At 34.2% G+C, this 22768-nt stretch overlaps 4 protein-coding genes across 5 annotated transcripts; 2 read left to right on the top strand and 2 right to left on the bottom strand.

Annotated features, from left to right (window-relative positions):
* The first annotated feature begins 112 nt into the window (after positions 1–112).
* Positions 113–9522, top strand: Klp67A (Kinesin-like protein at 67A). Of its 2 annotated transcripts, none has more exons than XM_081972539.1 (12): positions 113–486; positions 1716–1999; positions 2061–2243; positions 2301–2479; positions 2564–2733; positions 4842–4958; positions 5020–5496; positions 5549–5813; positions 5869–6100; positions 8641–8814; positions 9034–9219; positions 9319–9522. In XM_081972539.1, exons 1-12 carry the CDS (start codon positions 260–262, stop codon positions 9360–9362), a joined length of 2538 nt encoding a protein of 845 aa, XP_081828665.1. In that variant the 5' UTR covers positions 113–259; the 3' UTR covers positions 9363–9522. The 2 variants fall into 2 exon arrangements, with proteins under 2 accessions (XP_081828665.1, XP_081828664.1); XM_081972538.1 differs by having other exon boundaries at positions 9034–9240.
* Positions 9523–9956: 434 nt separating this feature from the next.
* Positions 9957–15398, bottom strand: LOC145724829 (gamma-tubulin complex component 4-like). The gene is made up of 10 exons (XM_081973271.1): positions 15059–15398; positions 14861–15002; positions 14505–14802; positions 13338–13482; positions 12979–13287; positions 12659–12917; positions 12346–12526; positions 12088–12295; positions 10366–10434; positions 9957–10311 (listed from the first exon to the last, which is right to left on the bottom strand). Exons 1-10 carry the CDS (start codon positions 15125–15127, stop codon positions 10030–10032), a joined length of 1962 nt encoding a protein of 653 aa, XP_081829397.1. The 5' UTR covers positions 15128–15398; the 3' UTR covers positions 9957–10029.
* A 423-nt stretch (positions 15399–15821) lies between these two features.
* On the bottom strand, positions 15822–17411 carry LOC145725479 (neuralized-like protein 2). Its single transcript, XM_081974261.1, has 4 exons — positions 16873–17411; positions 16595–16813; positions 16357–16539; positions 15822–16301 (listed from the first exon to the last, which is right to left on the bottom strand). The coding sequence occupies exons 1-4, from the start codon at positions 17201–17203 to the stop codon at positions 16186–16188; spliced, it is 849 nt and encodes a 282-aa protein (XP_081830387.1). The 5' UTR covers positions 17204–17411; the 3' UTR covers positions 15822–16185.
* A 98-nt stretch (positions 17412–17509) lies between these two features.
* On the top strand, positions 17510–20757 carry Sqor (Sulfide quinone oxidoreductase). Its single transcript, XM_081974258.1, has 4 exons — positions 17510–17809; positions 17865–18606; positions 19841–20027; positions 20080–20757. Exons 1-4 carry the CDS (start codon positions 17700–17702, stop codon positions 20385–20387), a joined length of 1347 nt encoding a protein of 448 aa, XP_081830384.1. The 5' UTR covers positions 17510–17699; the 3' UTR covers positions 20388–20757.
* Positions 20758–22768: the final 2011 nt, after the last annotated feature.

Below are 22768 nucleotides of genomic sequence, written 5' to 3'. Positions count from 1 at the left end.
AGACTAAGTGAAGAAAGATTTTGTCAGTCAGTCAGTAGTGTCATTATTGTCAAAACTGTCGAAAGCTTTTCAAATGTTTTCAAAACTACAACCAACGGTGTTAACAGCTTTCAAGAAAATTTGAGGAATTTTTACCAATATTTACAAGTTTTTATATTGCCGTATAGTTCTAGCAGCAGTAAAACCGGAGTTTACATTGAAAAAAACGTGTTAAAATGCACAAACGAGTGACAATATAAGTGGAAGTTTTGCAATTTACATGTTACGATCGAGACAGGACAGGGTTATGATGAAGACTGACAAGAAACAGCCCCTTTCGCCAAGACGTCGTGTGGGGCTGGTTAGATCGGGGGGCGTTAGCAAAGCACTTACCAGAGCTTTGCCTCGGCCCGGCTCGGCAGCAACTGCTAGCTCGCCCAGCTGTAATATTAGGGTGGTTGTGAGAGTTCGACCATCTAATGACAAAGAACAGGAACAAAACTACCAGTAAGTTTTTTATTTACATTTTATTGATGAATTTAAATGTGAAAATTCACTATTCAGCAATATATTTTGCTTAAAAACATAGTGTGAACAGCACAGTAATAGAGTAAAAAGTTGTAAGCATTTAAAGTAAATTACTCCCAGTTGGGACACTCTGCTGTACTACTACTGTTACTTTAAAGGAATTTACTTTTATATATTTCTGTAAAGTTTGATTTCTGTAGAAAAAACTTTTGTGATTTTCCAGTAATTGACCAGTTAAACTAATTTTTTACTTAAAAAATCTACAGCTTTTTTGGTAATTGTTTTAATTGTAATTGAGTATTACCAGCAACCAAGGAGCTTCTTTAACACTTGTAAAAACCATTTAAACAAAACATTATTATTTGTGACCTTATGGAAAAAATAAATTATTAAAAAGAAAGAGTACTAAAGGTTTAGTTAGTACCTAATTGACCATATTTTTAAAAAGTGTATACAATTTATTTGGTTGATTGGCTTTTTTCTCTTTCATCACTGTCAGAAGTGTCAGCATCTTCTTCTTCTTCAACTTAGCTTTTTTAGTATTTTTCATTTTTTTTTTTGCTCTTTTTATTTGCAAGGTTTCTATGTTTTTCTTTTTTTTTATCAAATCTCTTTTCTGTTTTGTCTTAAGCCTTTCTTTTTCTTCACAATATTGAAGCCAGAACAAAGAAAGTCCAGTGATTGACCACCATTTTTTATGTGGTTAAATATTGGAAACTGATAAATTTATCAACCCACATTCTATTCTTTTATAAGTACTAAAGTATTGGTTGTGAAAAGGTGAGAAAAAAACAACCTGTTTACTATTAATTGACCAGGGTGAATGATTATGGTTGTATATGTTCTGTTATTACAAAACTCAAAATAATTAAATATTATTTGTTGTAATTCAGAATCACTACAGATTTAATAATGCAAGTGTACTCATCTTGCTTATTGCATATACACTTGTTTTAACTTACTTTCTGTATTACTGAAGGGACAAACTATCATAATAAAACATCCTAAGCCATTTTAAGTTAACTACTAACCTTATTACCATTTTTTGAAATGTGTTTGGTCAATTACTGGCTTATCTACCCTAGTATGGCAAAAACTGGCTTGAATACCTAATCACTGTTGCTATCCCAAGACAAAATAAACAGCTTAATACTTTCTTCTCATAGCAAAATCTGTTCTGTGAATAAAAATGATTGTGTATATTTCAGCAATGTAGTAAATGTAGTTGATGACCAAATGCTTGTGTTTGACCCTAAAGATGAAGAAGCGCATTTCTTTTACCATGGAGTGCAGCAAAAGCGCAGAGACTTGCTGAAAAAACCAAAAAAAGACTTGACCTTTAGGTTTGACAAGGTTTTTAACACAGAGACCACCAATGTTGAAGTGTTTATGAACAGCACTCAGAATCTGATTGAAAACTTAATGGAAGGGTCTAATTGTTCAGTGTTTGCTTATGGGGCCACTGGAGCTGGGAAAACATTTACCATGATAGGCAAGAGACTGTTAATTGGTTTAAAATTTAACATTTTGCTATATCTTTTGTATATTATTAGGAAATACATCAAACCCTGGCATTACTTACCTCACAATAAGAGACCTCTTTAAGCGCACAGAAGAGTTGCGGGACGAACGTGATTTTGAGTTGATGGTGACATACATTGAAGTGTACAATGAATTAGTTAAGGACTTGTTGAATCCTGGAGCTCCTCTGAATTTGCTTGAGGACGCCAAATACGGTATGCACTGGTCACAGATTGTGTGGATTGCAGCACTTTTTTACTTTGTTTTTTTAGGGGTTGTAATATCAGGTGTTAAAGTGCAAAAGATTCACAATCCGGAAGAACTGTTCAGTTTGCTGGATCAGGGCAACAAACAACGGACACAGCATCCGACTGACGCCAATGCCGAAAGTAGCAGATCGCATGCCGTTTTTCAAGTTTACATTCGAATGACTAAGAAAATTACTTCTGAAGTAGGTTTTTTTTACTAACCCTCTTTGTCAAAACGTGAATTTCTACAAACCAATAGTTTTCATGTTTATGTCTTTTTCATATAGGTGATGCATGCTAAATTAAGCATGATTGACCTGGCAGGAAGTGAAAGAGGCAGCGCAACCGGTTTTGTGGGCGCTCGATTTAAAGAAGGTGCCAACATCAACAAATCTCTCTTGGCACTGGGAAACTGTATCAATAGTTTAGCTGATGGGCAAAAACACGTTCCGTATAGGTTTGTAGCTTAATATTTCAGTTTAAACCCTGAAAACAGGATTAAGAGTTAGAGAGATAGGTTACTAATAATGTTTCACGTTCCAGATGTCAACTAAGGCTATTAATACAAGCTATTACACTGGTATCTTTTCTGAACAAAACAAACAACAATTTGTAAACCTTCTTAAGAGTGAAAACTGGGGAATAGTCTTCAGTTCATTTTATCAAACCATCGATGAGCAATGGAACTTATTTTTGTCGGAATTTACAATCCTGTTTAATCAATGTTTTCCTCAGAAATTAGTAACAAATAAAAGCAGAAATAAGTGCAAAACATTATACAAATCGGATGTCAATTAAATGAGTGCAAGAAAAAACTAGATTTGCTACTTCAGCTGTCAAGACATGATATAAGATTTAAACCTCAGTATATCACTGTAAAAAAGGAATATGACAACATTTTATTAAAATCAAGATAGTTATAAAAAACAAATAGAATCTTCTGACAATAAAAATAAATGTATTTGGTCAATTTGTAATGAGATTGGGGAAAACTCAGTGTTGGCTTGAGACTGATATAGCGGGTGATCCTTGTGTTAAAGCAAATAAATTTAATGACAAATTCTTGTCGTTGGTCCCTGATATATTGGAAAATATGCAGCACACGGAGTTTAGTTGTAATATAATCCCCAATAGTGAATCATTTCACTTCAAACCAATCACTGAAGAGGAACTGTGTGATTTTTCAGCAAAATTAAAAAACAAAATAACAAGTGGTATAGATGAGATATCCCGGAAGACATACAGTACAAACAGCAATTTTTCAAAGTCATATCCTTGAACACATAGAAAACCATAAACTAGGAATAGGTATATTTTAGACTTATCTAAGGCTTATGATTGTGTAGATAAAGAACTATTGTTAAAAAAATTAGAACTCTATGGAGTTAGAAGTAAAACCCTAAGATTGTTTGATTCTTACTTATCTCATAAGAAACAACAGGTTAAACTATTTAGGGACAGCAAGTCATACACATCAAATATAAAAAAAAATCAACATGGAATAGCCCAGGGCAGTATTCTACGGCCACTACTCTTTGTAATTTACATGAACGATCTGAATTCTATAGCAAAAGAAAATGAAAAAATCGTCAACTTTGCAGATGACACAAATTTACTTGTAGGTCAAGAGGAAATCAGCACTTTAATTCAGTCTGGAAAAGATCTCTTTATTAGGACCTATGAGTGGTTTAAAAAAAATAAATTAGCTTTAAATATGGAAAAAACAAGTGTGATTATTTTTTCAACAAAACAAGGTACATTTGAGAAACCTAATGAAATACACCTTCTCACTGACAGGAGCCAATTACTAGCCAAGAACACAAAATTTTTGGGAGTGCAGATTGATGAATTTCTAGATTGGTCTGATCACATAAATGTTCTGCTAGGCAGGTTAAACTCAATTTGCTATGGAATTCGAATTTGGTATCTGAACCTGGCGGCCCTTAAAATATTGTACTTTGCCAACTTTGAATCGATTATGAAGTATGCAATTATGTTTTGGGGTAGAAATACTTCAATACAGAATGTATTTGTAATTCAAAAAAGGGCAATTAGATTAATGTTCAAAATGAAATACAAAGATTCATGTAGATCCATCCTTAAAAAAAATAAACTAATGACAGTTTATGCAATTTATATATATGAGTGTCTCATCTTTCTTAAAAAGAACCAAAACCTATTTAACATCAAAGTCAATCATACATACAACACAAGACAAAAAGATGTAAACTGTCCAAAACATAGATTAACACTCACTGAGAAGAATGCAAAATATATGTGTATTCACCTATTTAACAACCTACCAGACAGGCTGAAAACATTGACGGACAAAAGTTTCAAAAAAGAAATAAAAAATTTACTAATTGAATTAGAACCCTACACTATAGAGGATTATTTTTATTTAGGGAAAAATCGCTGAAAATGTATATAAGTATCTTTAAGTACTACATAGTTCATAGTTTACCATGACGCTATTTCCTTTGTATTAGTTGATAATGTACATTGTACTCTATCCTAATCACAATTCGAAATAAAGACTGTTATTATTATTATTAATGTTTGCAGGGATTCCAAATTGACGCGACTCCTAAAAGACAGTTTAGGTGGTAATTGTTACACTATAATGATTGCAAACGTTTCTCCATCATCTATGAGCTTTGAGGACACCTACAACACTCTAAAGTAAGTCGACTACACAGAGATTTAAAGTTTTCAAAACATTATTGCTGATTTTCACTAATAGGTATGCTACTCGGGCGAAAAAAATACAATCAAACGTTAAACGGAATGTGGTGAGAGTGGATATGAACGTGGACCAGTATCTCAAACTGGTTGAGGATCTTCGAACTGAAAATGCTATGTTAAAAACTGAAGTAGCCAAATTGAAGGCTGTAATTGAACAGATGAGCACTGATAAAGATTGTCAAAAGTCTGATTCGACGGATGTAGAAAACAAGGACCCAATTGAACACACAACAGTCATAATCCAAGAGGCAGGTCCTACTTTAGCCCAGTTAGAACAACTGGAAAAAGAAAAGAACGAGTTACAGAAGCAATTAGACCAATTGCAAATTTCAAGGACTAAAGATTCCACTGAACCGGTAAAGAACATAACTGACGATTTATTGAAGACATTTGGAGAGTTGAAATTTGACATGACCCAACTACTGAAGCGAGAACATGAACTGAAAAGTGTCGAATTAGGCATGACATTGAGAAGGTTTGCATTAAAAATTTGTTTTGCATTTTTAAATTACTTTTTCCTTTTACAGAGGATTGAAAATGGAGATTGAGCCGAGATTGAGCGTTTTTTATGTCGACACTCCAAGTAAAGACGAAACTCGTGGTAAACTGAACGATCAAATTCGGCGCTACGAAAAGAGAACTGCGACGGCTCAATTTGCTATGGAACAAAACAAAGTGAAGATCGAAGCTGTGGACCAAACCATTCGAAGATTGGTGCGCGCTCATCCCGAATTGGAGGAGGAAGTTAAACAGTTTGATCTCGACTTGGAACGTATCAAACATCGTTACGAGGTGACTTACCGTCAAAATGTCGGCATTTCAATTTTAACATTTTCCATTTTTGCAGAAAGAATTACTTCAACACGAAAAATCAATCGTTATGGACGATTATCGAGACAAATGCAATCTTATAGAGAATCTGGCTAGCTTGGCTGCCCCTCTTTTCATGGCTGTGGGCGGCAAGGATGACGCTCCCGATTACATCAAGAAGAAGTACGAGCAGCTGGTGGCTGCGTTCGAAGGCAAAAAACATTTGAAATGGTCAGATAACGAGGACCTTCCCACTGAACTAGACTCAGGTAAGTTAATTTTTTGATCAGTTTAAAAAAAATGTTTTCTAATAATTGTGACATACTATACAGGGTGATTGACGGTGATGGTATAATTAGAAGTATCTAGAGAAATAATATTTTTCACTGCAATTTGGAGTGTAGCCCAGGTTGGGTCCAAACTATCTTTCCAAAATATTGACTTAACGGTGTTGCCAGATCAGTCAGAAAGAACACCTACTTTTGATTTTCAAATGGAACACCCTGTTTTTAATAATCTTACTTTTGAATTCCTCGCAAGAAGGCTAGTAATTAATGTTAATACTTCCCTATACCTATCTTGCACCGTTTTTTAGATATTTTATAAAAATGGTGAATTTGTCAGCAAAACGGTGGTCTAAACTTTAATTAAATTCTCAAGCAGAGATGTAAAAGCGGTAATTTTCGAGGCGGAAAATTTCCATTTTTGGAAATTTACCGGAAAATTATTTCACGTTTAAATGAAAATTTTCCATGATAGGGAAAACCACTATCAATCTTGTCATTGTTATTGTCAAACATATCATGCATTCTAATGAGATAATTTAAGACATCTAAATGATTAAATAAAAGTACATTAAACTTTATTTGAATCGATATTGGATTGTTGTACAATTACCTGACCACTCTCGCCGAAAGCAGAAATTCCCAATTTGAGCGAAATTTTGGTGCACTTTTCCAGAAAATCGTCCATAACTCGTTTATTTAAAACATCCTGTATAGAACCACCGTATCACAAAAGAAAGCTAATGAACGTGACGTTGAGCGGGCACGACTAAGTTGTCCCGTTTAGCCGCTAGAGGGCGTCAAAGTTAACTCTCGTTTTTTTTCAGTTTTTGCTCAATATCTCAGGAACATTTCAGGTTAGAGGTCTTACCACAAATGCACCTCGATGGGATGCAACTTTTACCTTCTATACACTTTTTTGGTACAACGCACCGTTTGACTTTAAAAAATTAAAAACTGGAATTGTCAAGAATTTTTAAGGGTGTGAAAAATTTGTATTTTTAAAATTAACCTCAACTGCTTAAATACCTTCAGGTTAATAGTACAAAAATGACGTATAGTGTCATTTGTCATTTTGCAAGGGTGCCACACCCTAAAGTGTCAAAATTGACATAATTTCAAGGTCATCTCCGAAACGGTGCCAGATAGAGCAAAATGGTCGTCAGATTTGTGTTCCCCACGTTCAAATTAGTTAAAAAAATCACTTTGATTAAGGAAAATCAAAAATAGTTGCCGTTAGTATAGTAGGCCCAAAAACTCCCTAATTTAAATAAAAATTTTGGTCACTTTTCCAGAAAATTGTCCATAACTCGCTTATTTGAAACACCCTGTATAAAACCACCGTACAACCAAAGAAAGCTAATGAACGGGGCTGTCACGTAACGTTGAGCGGGCACGGCTAAGTTGCCCCGTTTAGCCGCTAGAGGGAGTGAAAGTTGACTCTCGTTTTTTTCTCAATATCTCAAGAACGTTTCAGGTTAGAGGTATGAAGTTTTGTCAAGAAATTTTAAGTGAAAATTTTTTTATTTTCAAAATGAACCTCAACTGCCTGAATACCTTCAGGTTAATAGTACAAAAATGTAAAAAACTAATTATTTTTGAATTTTTAGATTTACCAATTTTTCCGGAAAATTACCAAAAATGTTCTGGAAAAATTTCCATAAATTTAATTTTCCGGAAATTTTACATCTCTGTTCTCAAGTCCTGAAAGGTTTGCTGATGTGAATTTTTGTCCTTAGTAAGACAATGGTTGAAAAGCCCAGAGACAGAAAATGAAAAAAACTTACAGAGTGGTCAACCTTTTAGTCGGACAGATAAAAAAACTGCAAAAAGTCCGTTTTTTCAAATGGACCCATCGGTGCTTTATGGTTTGTAATAAAAGAACATGAAACTTAGAACAAATCCATGTATACATTTCCTATACCTAACTTCAAGCGTTAGGTATAGGAGGAGTATACATAGAATTGTTCTAAATTTACTGTTCTTTTATTACAAACCATAATACATTGATGGTTGCATTTAAAAAAACGAACTTCTGGCAGTTTTTCTATCTATCCGACTTAAAGGTAAATATTGACCCTGTAGGTTTTTTCATTTTTAGTCTTTGAACTTTTCAACCATGTGGTATTGTCTAACTGAGAACAAAAGGTCACATAAGCAAACCTTTCAGAACTTGAGAATTTAATTAATGTTTAGACTATACTGTTTTGCTGACAAATTTACCATTTTTATGAAATATCTAAGCAACGGTGCAAGATATATAGGCTACACTCCAAATTTCAACGAAAAATATTGAGTTCAGTCGTTCTCTCTAGATACTTCTAATATACCATCAGCGTGAATCACCCTGTATACGGTAATTAACGTTTTGTGAGTTCTGATTCATTTTATCTGTTGCATACTGTACTGTACTTTTACATAACTTAGGGACATATTTTACAATAAAAAAAAACACTTGAAAATTTAGATAAGTCAGTAACAGTATGAAAATGAGAAATTGAAAACTGCAAATTGAACTTTTTCAGGTTTGAGTTCGGCAACCAGTATCCCCGAGGACACAAACAGAGCCGTTAAAAGAAAAATTGAAAGCGACAGTCAACTGTCACTAAATTCAACGTTTACAATGGGGTCAGATGCGGCGTTGCCGTCAGCTGAAAAGGAAGCAGGACCCGCTGTAAATGCGGCAATGGTGCTCAAAGGTGGGGAATATTTATGTCGCGCATGCCTTGAAATTATGTGGCTTTTTACTGACTCGGTCGGGTCAACTACAAATAAACGTTTCTTTAATTACTATCATTGTTCTGGTGTTGTATTTAGTTGTTCGTAAATGAAAATAATCATAGCATTGGCACAAAAAAAACGTAAGAAACGCGAGAAGATTCTAAAGGATCTCATAAAAATTCTTCCTTAAATTTTAGAATCTAACGCTACGGGAGCAAAGAGGCTTGCAAAGACGCACTCGCCCAAACCGCGCTTTCCAATAACTTCCAAAGTGACAAGCAAACAACGTCGCCAAACTCCAGTAAAAAATAACTACAACAGAAAGGATAATGGGCAGATTCTTAGAGCGGAGACCGCCAAAATAAGCGCTATACGTAAAAAAAGTAATTTAAATTTCAAAACTGGTAATAACGTCAATAACGTGAATTGCAAAATTACGTTTTTGATTAAATCATATAGTTCAATCGTCTATTTTCTTTCAGCTCCTGTCAAAGGAATATCAGACCGGCCCCGTTTCAAGATGTAACTGTAAGTCAGGTTGCCTATATTTATATTTTTATTTAAATAACAAAACAAAAGATTTTATGTGTTATAAGTGTATATTTGAATTTATTTTTGTGCTTTATTTTTTTGGTTACTATAGATTTGAAAACACGTGACCAACATTAAAATATAATATTAAGAAACTACTATTTTTTTTCCCATGCAAATTGAAAACACGCCTGTTTTTTCGTAACATCACGCCTATAAGAGATAATTTGAGAATAGTCTATGGTAAATGAGGAAGAAAAATTTGCTGAAAAAACTGTTGTTTTGGTTTACTCCATTTATTTTTAAACCACTTTGAATATACTTAAATACCAACGACTGTTCATAGAAATTATAAACATTTTGATATGCCCGAAAACATAGTAAATTTCAACTGAATACGTCGATGATTTTTGGTAAGCTTATCAGAACAAAATGTCTCGAAAGATTTTAGTTAGACTCAGTTTAAACTCTTGCAAAAGAAAAATTTGTATTAAATGATCGTCTAAAGGAGGTATTTGCCAAAAAATGCATAGCTCATGAAAAGGCTGAAAAAATCAATTTTATGATAAAGAAAACAAAACTAGGTAAATCAGTTATAACAGCTTATTTATTTGTATAATAATTTAATATAACAATGTACAAATTCACTTCTCATTCAAATTTCAACCATTTTTAAAAGCCTCACTTAAATTCAAATCAACCTTATTTTTGCTGAAATACTTGTTAAAATCCAAGTGTAGTACAAGTTGAAGCAAATGATTGCCTCCAACTTTCCCATGCAAACTGTACAGAACAGTGAGCAAGATGTCAATGATTATGTCGGTATTTTTCTGGAACTTTTCAAGTTCTTCCAGTGCAGGATCGGTCAGAGTGGTTTGCCATAAACTGGCCGATTTACAAAACTCGTCGCATAAATTTAATAGTTTTGTGATTATGTTATAGACCTGAAATTTCTGGTTTTATTATTTTGCAACGTCGGATGTTGTGTAAAAACCTGCCTTGCTTGGTGCATTGTCTTGGGTTGCAGGCATTTGGTACAGTCGGTGTTCGCTGGATCTTTGTTGACGCTAAAAAATTGTTACTTTATATACAAAAAAAAATTTAGTTTTTCTGTAAAATTCTGAGATATTTATTTTTGGAGAAAATGCCAAAAGAATTTAAGAGAACGATGAAGAAAAGACTAAGAAATACACATCAAAAGCAATAATTCATGCAATGGAATTTGGAAACTATAAAATGCCAAGCAGAGGTGGTTCTTGAAGAAACCACACTGAAAGTCTTTAAAGCTTCATAGAGCCAAATTTGACAGTTCTGACCGTTAAGGAACACTTTTATATTATTCTGACGTCACGTGACAGTTGTTATTAAGTCGAAACCCGTTCACCACTGACTTAAAACTACTAAAATTATAAATAGTTGCTTATTTGACAAAATTACACTCAAAAGGAGACAAATTTGACAGTTCTGACGATAAGCACCTCTTTAATACTTTGCTTGCGTCACGTGACAGCTGTCATAACTGTCAACACTTACTCAACTGGGACCTGAAAGCATGAAATGTCAAATAGATGTGTTTCTTTGAGGAATTACACTGAAGTTGTTTTTACGGCTCCATGGACCCAAATTTGGCAGTTCTGACCTTAAGGAACACTTTGATACGTTAATTTCGCGTCACAGCTGCGTAATGTTTGACAGCTATCAGGTTACGTAGAAAATATATCAAAGTGTCTGTTAATGTCGCAACTGTTAAATTTAACTCTATGTAGCTGTGAATACAACTTGCAATACGATTTATCAAAGAAATACCAGTAATCTGCGTATTCCAGTGTATCAGGTGACGTAAGGAACGTAACGAACTGTCATGTAGCCTCACAAACGTTAAATTTGGGGTTTTATCGAGGTGTAAATACAAGATACTACTATTTTACATTTGACAGTTTCATCTCATTGCTGGACGAGTTTTAATAGTTATAACGAATGTCACCTGACTATGAGCCACTCTGTGAGGTGTCATAACTGTCAAATTTAGCGCCTTAAACTGCCAAGTTTAACTCCACAGAGTTACGAATAACAATTTGCGGACTATTTGACATTTTACCGTTTTATGGCACTGTTTAATGAGTTCTGACAGCTGTAAGGTGACCATAAGCCTGTCATTAAACGTTATAGTTCGTCAAAGTGGTCCACGTTATTCCAACCACACGATTAAAAGATTCTTGAGCTTTTCGACGTTGCCAAAATGTCCGAATCAGAAGTTTTGGCTTTGGCAACGTTGATTTGATGCAATTTTCAAGCTTTTCCATGTAGAAAAGGTGTTTTAAAGTCTGAAAAGCTGACATTTTTTTGGTTTGTAAACAAAAATTCTCGATAATTACCGTTTTCCGTAAATTACCTTAGACTGTCTCTAAGAAGTGCATATAGTGGTGTTCCTAAACCTTGATTTACATTTCTATTACATTGTACTCATCTTCTTTAATCTTAATTTACTTTGATGCAGATAAAATGACAGCAGATGATATTTTAATTTGTGTGTGATGGCGCAACGTTTTGTTTTAAATACTTACCATAGAGAGTCATAGAAAAATTATTTTACTCGCATGTAACATGTAATAACTATTACTCACTCGATGATTTAAAATAGCTCATCATTACATGCTCGTTGAATAATATACTAATGTGTATTTTTTTATATTTTAAAAATTTGGTATAGTTTAACTTACCTCATCTAAAGTTAGCACAAAACTTTCCGACATCAAACTAGCAACAAAATCATTATGTATTTTAATAACGTCCTCAAACTCGTTGGCCTTTTCCACCGCTTTCAGGAGAGTGGAAAACTTGGCTTCAATCACGTTAACTTGTATGTAATACTGTAAATTGTCAACTAAGAACAATAGAACGTGACGTAAGGTCCAAACGCGGTGATCGCTGAAATCGACATTTTTAGTATTCTGACACTTTTTCGTCCACACACTTACATTTTTTGTTTACTTAAAGTGTGAAAAGCCCATAATTTAAACAAGTTCACTTGCGTTTTTTTTAGTCGTAACAAGAAACTGAAAAGTCTATTGTAGAATCCTATCACTTCAGGGTGGAACACTATGTGCAAAGGCCATTGCACCTCAAAGTTTAGTTGCAAGTGTTGCCAAAGGTTACTTTCTAAAAATTTAAAATGTCCAATTAAGGTGCTGAATGAGAGATGTGAAACTGGAAAAAGTTATCCAAGTTTTTATAGCTTTGTTTAACTTCTTTAGAATTGTAGATCATAAATCAATTTTGACACACACTTACTAGAAATGTCCCCACTAAGAGAATTTAACTCAAACCTCGAGTAACTCTTGTCGTTCTCCCCATATATTTTGCGAGCAGTTTCCTGGAACAAAACATTAATTTGCTGCAACAACAGCTCAGGCGGAACATCTTTTAGAGTGCTATCTGAGGCAGCTAAAAATTGCTGAAACAGCTCCCCTCGACCTAGAGCGTAGTATTCTCTGATTAGCTTCAGATGCTCAATTAAATGGCCTTCCTTCAACATAACCGACCACAAGTACTGTATAGATAAAAAAAGTGTTATTAACAGACCATTAGTAGCAGCAAAAGAAATGTCTCACCTTCGTAAGTTTGCTGCGACACTGTTCAATCACATTGCGGAACTCTGCCATATTTCCACGCTGATCACCCACCGTCCTTATTCGATTGTAATGCTCCATTTCCTTCCCTTCCCAAATATCTTGTCTAAACTTAGTTTCGTAATCTCCAGTGTACTCGGTTCGTTTAGGATTGTTTCGTAAAATCCACATAATTCTTCCCATGAACAGTATACTTTCTGCCAGGTCTTCGCTAATGGATTTCGGCAATTTGTCCCAATTTATAGAAAATTTACGAACGTGCGGTGGTTGTTTGATTTTTGAGACCATTTTCTAGGAAAAATGTGTTCAATTCTAAGTTTGGTAAAATTATAGCAAAGTACCGTCGCTTGCGCTGGATATAAGAAGTTTGTGTCGGCCACTTTACCATCGCAAATGAAAAATTCGTTAAACGGATCCACCAGATTGCCGTAAATAATCCAGTTGCACAAGTGTTGGTAGAATACAGTGTTAATTTCTTTAATGATGCTAAAAAACACATTGTACAGTAATTTATGTTTAGAGGGCGGAAAAATAAGATTAAGCCCATCATCAAACTTTACTAAGAGTGTTTTTCTTTAAAAGGACCAGCAAACGTAAAAAAGCCTTTTTTGTGTTTAGCCTCTATAGACCCTACGACTATTTCCAGAAGTAAAAAATGGTTTGAAAATCATTAATACTGCTTAATGCTGTTTTTAGTGTAAGTTTTTGTTTAATAACACTCTTTTTCTTTGCTACTGCTGTTACATTTTAAAGAGAGTTCAGATGCTTTAAGCATTTCAAAATGTACAAAGTCTAAGCCTAAACGGTGTAAATAAAGATAAAAGGGAACTAACAAAATGGGTTTTCCAACGGTATATAAACTTTGATGGGTGGGGTCATATACTATGGTATCTGCAGAGTTGAAATCTAAATGTTTCAAGAATTGATTTAAATTAGCAAAAACCTCTAGGGCCATTTTGAAAGTGTCAAAAACCTCTAAATGCTACTGAGAACCTTCTGAAAAGTTCCAGAGCCCTCTACAACTGTCTTAAACTTTCTTAGAACTGTTTAAAATTGCCAGAAGCCTCTAGGACCATTTTTAAAGATCTATAACCCTCTAAATACTATTGAGAACCTTCTAAAAAGTGCCAGAAGCCTCTACCAGTGGTTTAGACTTTCCAAGAATTGTCAGATGCCTCTAGAACCATTTTGGAAGTGCCAAAGCTCTCTAAATAATACTACAAACTTTCTAGAAATTGCCAGAGGCTTTTACAAGTGTCAAATTGGCCGGTCAAAACTGATATATGAAAGTTATCTGGGCTTATAAGCTGTGGTCCAATAAAATTTCTTCTTGCCCTACCTAGGAAGAAATTCCATTGGACTACTGCTTATAAGCCTGGATAACTTTCATATTTCAGACCATACTATATCATTTGGAACCTATAAAGTGTTCAAGATTGGTTATTGATAATAATTCTTGAACAATACAAGCTAAACTACTTTATCAAGATTAAAACAAAATTGCTTACATATTTGCAGCTATTTCTAGTTGATCAATGCCACAATCAATGTATTTTTGTACTCCACCAATCAGCAAACATCCATACAAATCATCTTTCTGTATTTTCATGATAATGGACTTTAAAAATGTAAACAGGCTTTTATACTGATCCACTGAACTGAGAATGTAGTTTAAAGACAACTGGGGATACTCTAAAAAGGTTTTTTCCAGCCTAATAATCTCCTTCCGGTAGTCTTCCAAGGACTGTTTAACTCCATTACAGAAAGCTTTCAGGTAAAGACCGTTCAGTCTTTTAGACGACTCGTCTGTTCAACAAAGTCCAGTACAAATGTGAGTTTACATCCTACAGGAGTTAATTCAAACCTTTGAGTGTAAAGTTTTCATCTAGCACTTCACAGGTGAAGGCAGTGATTTTGTGATAGTCGGCACCAATTTCCATTATCATTCTAAGTAGGGATTGTTCAGCGGGGTGCAGAAATTGAGGCAATTCGAATATGTGGTTCCACTAAAATCTTTCAAATCAGACTGGTTTGAGACAATCTGTTTGAGAAAGGGACTTACGTTGTTGCTGTCTGTGTAGACGGTATTTCTGGGATTGTTCCACAAATTGAATAGAAGTTCATGAATCATTTTACAGTCGGTGTATTTAATTTAACAGTTTTTTATTTAAATAAAACTGAATTGTTTATGTTTACATTTACAACTGAACTGCTGAAGATTGGGGGGCTCTAGTGTCAAATTCAAAATTTACAATTCTTCTTCTTTTACGTCTTTTTTGTTGTGTTGGCTCTCACCAGGGTTGCCAGATTAGGGGATTTATTTTTACCAGGGGACTAACAGGAAAAACCATTCTTTACTTTTTCCAAAAATAAAATTACTAGTTTTGGGCTACATTTTGACGTTTGATAGAACCTCCTAGCTGTCAAAGACACCCAGTTAAAAGCTGTCAAATTGTGACACCTTAACTATTTCTAGTGCAGTGTATTTCTATTTCATGTGTAATATGTTGGTTAGTTGGTTAGTGATTTTTGGAAAAAAATTGTATTCAGGTAAAAGAAAGTCGAATTCAGTAGTCATCACGGAGTCTACATGTCACTAAGGCTGCATTCGTTTTCAAGCTCCATGGAGCGAGCAAAGCGTTTTTGCCGTCCCAATGACGTAATTTGACAGTTGGTCAAATTATGGTTTTCCCAAATTACGTCATCGTGACGTCAAAAAAGCTCTGCTCCCTCCATGGGGCGCGAAAACGAAGCGCCCTCTACTTCCATTATCACATAATAGAAAAATAAATGACTGAATGAGAATGTCATAAAAACAACTAAAAATGGCTCCAGAATTATATTATACTCAGTATACTTAGGAAATTACACTGGCAAAACTACCTAGAAAAAAAACAATACAATCTCATTTAGGTACTAAAATAAGTGGATAATAATTAAAGTTAGGGTATAACCACAGTTAACTTAGTTCAATATTTAGTATAACAAGCTGCTTATAAAATTTAGATTAAACTTGAACTGACTTAAACCCTACAAAAATCATAAAAGCATCACAATAGTAATTTACCTAAAATTAGGGTACAATGGAAAGGAGAGCTTCCAGCATAAAAAATTACACAACTATTAAAAATAAATACTTGGAATCTGATCCAGATAAATTGCAGGATGGGTACATAAATTGTTTCAGATCTAAGTTTGATACATTAAATAGTCTTTTAGCAGTTTTGGCAAAGGTAGGGATGCCACTGTGTTCTTTTTAATATGGAATAGAATGGCATCTCTACAGGCAGCTTGCAATGTTGGAACTGAAATAATTGATTTGAAACATAACAGAGAGAACATGACCCTCAAACAGCTTACCATGATACAGCTGCACAATCCTAACTTTCTTTGTAGTTCCATATACATCTACCACAACATGTAGAGGAGCATCTTTGTATGGGATTCTTTTAACACAAGCCCCCATATCTTCTCCATTGATTATATAGTGCATTTCTGCTTCCTTATCATCTGTAGGGATGTACATCACCCCAATTCTAGAGCCTACAATGACAGGTTTATGACTATAATAAAAGTGTCATTTGATCAAGTTGCATACCCATGTCTGTGGGTAAAATATCCTCCAGAGACCTAGGCGGTTTCAATAAACTTACAGGAACAGTTCCTCTACATGTGCGTATAGTTCCATTGTTTTCCTTATCCACAAGTTTACCACCATACCTAATAAATGTTTTACCATTCTCATTATCATACTCAAAGACATTGTTGTGTGCTTTGCTAATGCCATAAATCCAGGATGTTCCAATGTCAGCTAAGTCTGCACACAACCACTTCATTTATTATTCACAGTTAAATTAAGGAAACCTAAAATCCCACCTGGTAACGCATATTGTGGTATAGAGCCACTTTTGTACATTCTTAATGGATCGAGCTGAGTTAGACCCAGTCGCATATGGCCGCTCCAACCTGATTCATTCTGCTCAATCTCAACCAGAAAAATTTCACCAGGCTGTAAAGGTTTTTCACTAAATGTCACAGCATTTGCAAAAGACTTTTTGCGGAAGGCTACAGTGTCATCTTCGGACAGTACAATGTATTCGCCGTGATAGGGGTGGAAACGGGTGATATGGGGATTCCTTTCAGAAGCTATCACAGTCGGCAAAAGAGGCAAACTCGAGGAGCTCTTGGACTGTTGTGTGTTTGTCATCTTCTGAGATTAGCAGTTTAATATCGCTGGATAATCGATATAGAAAACAAAACTGAGTTAATCTTGATTAAATTTATGAGAGTTTACTGAACAGAGAATATCAGAGTTTTGGTTGGATTCCTGGAACAGGCAGAGCAATCAACAATCAACAAAAAATGACAAGATCTCAAGAATTAAGAATTCAAGATTCAAGAACAAAACACAAAACCAACTGAAAATGACAGTTGACAGATTACAATGATAACATTTGACCGCCGTATAATTAAAAAAGAAGAATTTGGGTTAGGTTAGGTTAGGTGACAGTCTGACAGTTCTCAGAAAATTCAAAATATTTGTATTTATATTTTATAGTTTGTTTTCTATCATTTCAAAACTTGTATTATCTATTTCAGGAATTAGTAATTATCAAATACATTTATCTTGATGTAGGTGCGGCAATTATCTCTACCGTATTTTCATGGAAAATTATACTACATTTTTCAACAAATTATAAAAAATGTTTAAAATTTTCCACTGTTGCCTATCATGCAAAAAACAGCCAATTTTCCTATTAAAAACGGCTATCAGACATTTTTCTTTAAGTAGTAGGACCAACAACAAACACAGGTATTATCCACACTATTTATTACTGCTGTATATCTAATTGTGTTCTGTTTACTAGCTGTAAAGTTTTGGTTGTTGGAGGTGGTACTGGAGGCTGTGCTGTTGCAGCTAAACTATCCAGGGATCTGAAAAAAACTGATTTAATAGTATTGGAACCCAGCAATGATCACTACTATCAACCACTTTTTACACTAGTAGGAGGAGGCATTGAAAAAATTGAAGACACTAGAAAGAAAGAGAAAGATGTGCTCCCTGAAAACTGCACTTGGATTCAAGATGAGGCTTTGGAGTTTGACTTGAAGAAAAATTATGTCAAATCAGCTAAAGGGGAACACATAGAGTATGACTACTTGGTGGTTGCCACTGGCATTTTACCACGCTATGACCAGATACCTGGTTTGGAGGAAGGATTGAACAAACCCAACTCAGGAGTATGTTCAATTTACTCCCCTAAATATGTCGAGGGTGTCTACCCAAGCATTCAAAGACTGACATCAGGAAATGCAGTATTCACTTTCCCAAATTCACCAGTTAAGTGTCCAGGGGCACCACAAAAGATTTGTTACCTAACTGATGATTATCTGAGAAAGGAGAAGAAGAGAAGCCAGGTGAAGGTGGTGTATAACACCTCATTACCAGTAATATTTGGTGTGAAAAAGTATGCAGATGCTTTATGGAAAATATGCAAGGAGAGAGATATCACTGTGAATACTCGACGGAATTTAGTGTCTATCAATTTAGAGAAAAGTGAGGCTATGTTTGAGAACTTGGATAACCCAGAGGAAAAATTCATTTTACAGGTAAAACTTCTGTTCAATAGGACCATAGCATATCTTTTTTTATTTCCTTAAATTGATTAATTATACAATATGAAAAACCTTTTTTCTATTTCTGACAAAGCATAACAAATTTTAGTCTAAGAGCCATGTGATCTCAGCAGGCATCTGCATGTTTCAGTTGGTTGCATTTAGGGCTTTTGATGTTGTCTGTCTTGGTGTGATTATTAATTTTTTCTTTGCTTGTTTCTCAATTATTATTGAAAGAAAAATGGTCAAAATCCACATCAGGAAACATTAATAAAGTTCCATTAAACAAAGAAATGTTTTAAAAAAATAAATAACTAGAATAAAAGGCTCTTTTGATTTGTTATTTATTGTTTTAGAAATTTTACTTTATCAATAATAAAATAAATGAAGTAAAAGTTTTCTGGCAAAGTGATTCTTGTACCAAATGTTCCAATCTTATAATGTTTTAATGAACAAGTAACCTTATTTTTAGCTTTTCTTTATTATCTCATGTTTAAGACACATTATCAGTTTTGAGAACAATTACTGACATTTGTCAAAATAACTGTCATAAATCTCAGAAACACATTGTTTCAAAAACTGTAAGAAAACTGTGTTAAACTGTAAATTCTTTTTTATTAATTAGTTACAAATATAATGTAGTATTTGGAGGTCAATTTGTCTAGACAGTCATGTGACTACTGTTAAAGTAACTGTCCTACATCTCAGAATAAGTTTTGTATTGAATACTGTGAGAAAACTTTTATAGCCCTGATTTTTGCAACTTTTGAGCACAGTGTGACAGTCAGGAACGAAATTGCTTGTCAAATCCACTTGGAGTGAGAAAATTACTGTTTTAAGCATATTTTTGGAATCCTTATTAAATTTCCTATCCATTAACCTAAAAAACACTACAAATTTTGGTACAGTCAGGGAGAAAAGCTGTGTCAGATTTTGAACTGCCAGAAACATGGTAATTTACTGTTAATTTACCGTCAAATTTTCTTAGTCTTTTCTAGTAAGATATTTACTTTACCCATAATTTATTCATCACTATTTTTATGTACATCTTGTGCATGTAGATTTTATACAGTAAGGTTACTTTGAAAATATCCTTTTTTAGACCTGGTGGCGTTTTCTAAACAAAATAACCGTGATTTTTTTACCTGCATTCTCAACTCTTTTAGTCTCTTTTTTAGTCTAGTGTGACTTAATCTTGACCATCCAAAATGACACATTTACCTCATAGTTTTCACTGCTTCACGTGACTCCACCCATGTCCACTGCCGAAGCTATTAGCAGCAACAAGGATTTGACTAATCCAGCTGGATTTGTGGATGTGGACAAGGCAACCATGCGCCACACTCGATTTCCAAACGTTTTTGCTTTGGGTGACTGCAGCTCCTCGCCCAACTCCAAAACAGCAGCTGCAGCAGGTAAGATCAATTTTGGCTTCTTACAAACAAGCTGCATATGACAGATTTTCAGCGGCCCAAACTGAGGTAGTCTACGAAAATCTGAAGGCGGTAATGCGAGGCCAGAACATGCCCTTAACATACGATGGCTACGCGTCTTGTCCCTTAATCACCGGCTACGATAAATGTATCTTGGCAGAGTTTGATTACGACTTGAATCCTTTAGAGACATTTCCCTTCAGCCAGGATAAGGAACGGCTGTCTATGTTCTTGTTAAAAAAGAATATAATCCCAACTATTTATTGGACATTGATGATGAACGGACATTGGAACGGACCGGCGTTGTTTAGGAAAATTATGCACTTTGGCAAGAATAAGTAAAAACAAATTGTTAGTATACACTCTCTGATTCAAAATGATGTTAGACTTGTTCTTATTTTATGTGGTTGCGTTATTTTGGGTCGGGTTTTATGAACTACTAGCCTTGTATTTTGCATTGAGAATGTGAAATGTTAGAGTTGAACGCGTGTGTGCAATTATTGAGGCTGTGAAACATTGTTTTTCGATCAAATTAGTATTTTTTTCAGGAATTTATTCGTCCAGATTCCTTCCAGTGCTTTTTAGTGTGATTTACATAGAGTATTTTATTGAATTAACCAAATTTACGTATTTTGCTACTAATCTTCTATTTGCTTCTAGCTGTTGTTAATTTATTGTTATCAAGATAAATAAAAATCATTTACAATTACAATGAATTTTCAATGACACCCCTTAGGGCAAATGTGACGTCAAATCACAGTTATTTGCTCTTTTTTTTTCGGGGATGAGAGCAAATGGTGGTAAACCATTAAATGTTTGCAATTTGAATTTGCAGAATAATATTGTACTCAATAATGCATATTATCAAAGCACAATAAGTAAATAAGCATGTTTTGTGAGACACACTGTATAGATCAATGTCTCTAGATAGTTCTAAAACTAACTGTCCCCCAAAATTATGCCAAAAAAAAACTGACCGCGATGCACTTATACACATTTTGACACAGATAAGCCAACATTATCATTAAAAATAGATTACCTACTAGCAAACATCAGGAAACTCCACCGATGACAAACGTGTGTGTGTGTATGGTGTAAGATTACCGCCAGAGTTTTCATAAATAAATTTGTTTACTAAAATTGGCGTTGTGCCATCGTTAATGGCTTAAAATGCAATGAAATAACATGTTATTTAGTACAGGTATTATTTATTTTGATTAATGGCTTTTATTTGTAAAAGTCGTAGAGATAAACAACGAATTAGATCATAATAAGTCGTGTGCTGGCAGTCTCCAGACCTCTGTATAATAAAAAATTACTTGACCCTGTTATTTATTTGTTTTTGTATTTGGAATACATTTTAAACTCTACATTGTTGCATATTATTGCAACGATGATTGATTGGATAAGCTTTGATGACTTTTTGCGTATTAGAATTAAAACCGTTTTTCTATGCAGGCCTTAATTACTATAACTGCTGCTTAATTAAGCTGATTGCAAAAATTTAGTTTTATTCCTGTTATCTAAATGTTAAGCATCTCAAAGTAACTCTGGGATTCCTGTTTATTCGGACACCCTGTTTTAAGGTGGATTATAGAGTTTACTAGTGCTAATGGTAAAATCGTGACTAAACTGATTTTCAAGGAAAATCTATCAACACTCAAACTATTTAAACAAAATTAGAAATAACATTTACAGCAGCAAAAAGCTGCGTTGTTGCCAAAGTAAGTGCAGCATTTGCATAAATCGTAGTAGTCATCATAGTTTGTAATTGGTCAAGAAAAATCAGCAAGCTGAAAGCTGCTTTTAGATAGACATCTAGACCCAGCATCAAAGAAGTGGGGAAGAAGTGGCACAGTGGCTTTGTTTCGTATTGAAGGAAATGCATAGGTATTCCGGCATTTTTAATGTTTTTTTTTATATTGGTTGAATTGATTATATTATTATACAGTTTGCTCCACTATGTGCTTATTAATAGCTGTCATTGTGTGTAATTATTTTGCGTTTTTGTCTTGTTTTGTCAGATTGAGTTAAAATGAGATAGACACCTATAAACACTGATTTAATGTCCGTTTTCCCACCATTGGCTAAGTATGAAAAACACACAGTGTTCAAAGTCGGTTTTCTTAGTTATTAGTGTTTTTTTAAAAAAAAACTTGTCTTGACCAAAGAAAGCAGAAGTTTTGGGCTACATTTTGACGTTGGAACAAACCTCTTTTACAGGAACCAAGTTAGGAGTTGTCAATTTGAGACATCTTCAATAACTTCTTTACTTGCCCTGCTCTATTTCTAGGTAAAATCGCGGCTATTTGTGATGTTTAAGAAAATTGTGTTTAGGTAAAAGAAAGCAAAAATTACGAGCTATATTTTGACGTTTGAACGAAATTTTTAGCTGTCATAGTAAATAAGTTAGCACGTGTCAACAAATTATAAATTAATAGTTATTTAACCAACGAGTGGTTCAATCGAAATGGTTTAACGTTAATTAAATTGAGATTATTAATCGCTCATTAATATAAGAGTTGGTTACAACATTTTTCCGTCGACTGTAGTTAATAATAAATGTTTATATTATTCTAAAAAGTTTGAAAAAAACTAATTGTCAGTTGTATAGGCAATACGGCAAACCGAAATCATAGGCACCCTTGACAATGACAGTGACAGTTGGTCCTGTCGTTAATGGTGGATGTCAACTGAATAATATGCGTCTATTTCACTCTGTT

The sequence above is a fragment of the Ips typographus genome, linkage group LG2 (genome assembly GCF_016097725.1).
Source record: "Ips typographus isolate SLU linkage group LG2, UJ_Ityp_2.0, whole genome shotgun sequence".
Classification (NCBI taxonomy): Eukaryota; Metazoa; Arthropoda; class Insecta; order Coleoptera; family Curculionidae; genus Ips; species Ips typographus.
Note: the sequence above shows the minus strand (reverse complement) of the source record. Positions and strands in the feature narration are given on the sequence as shown.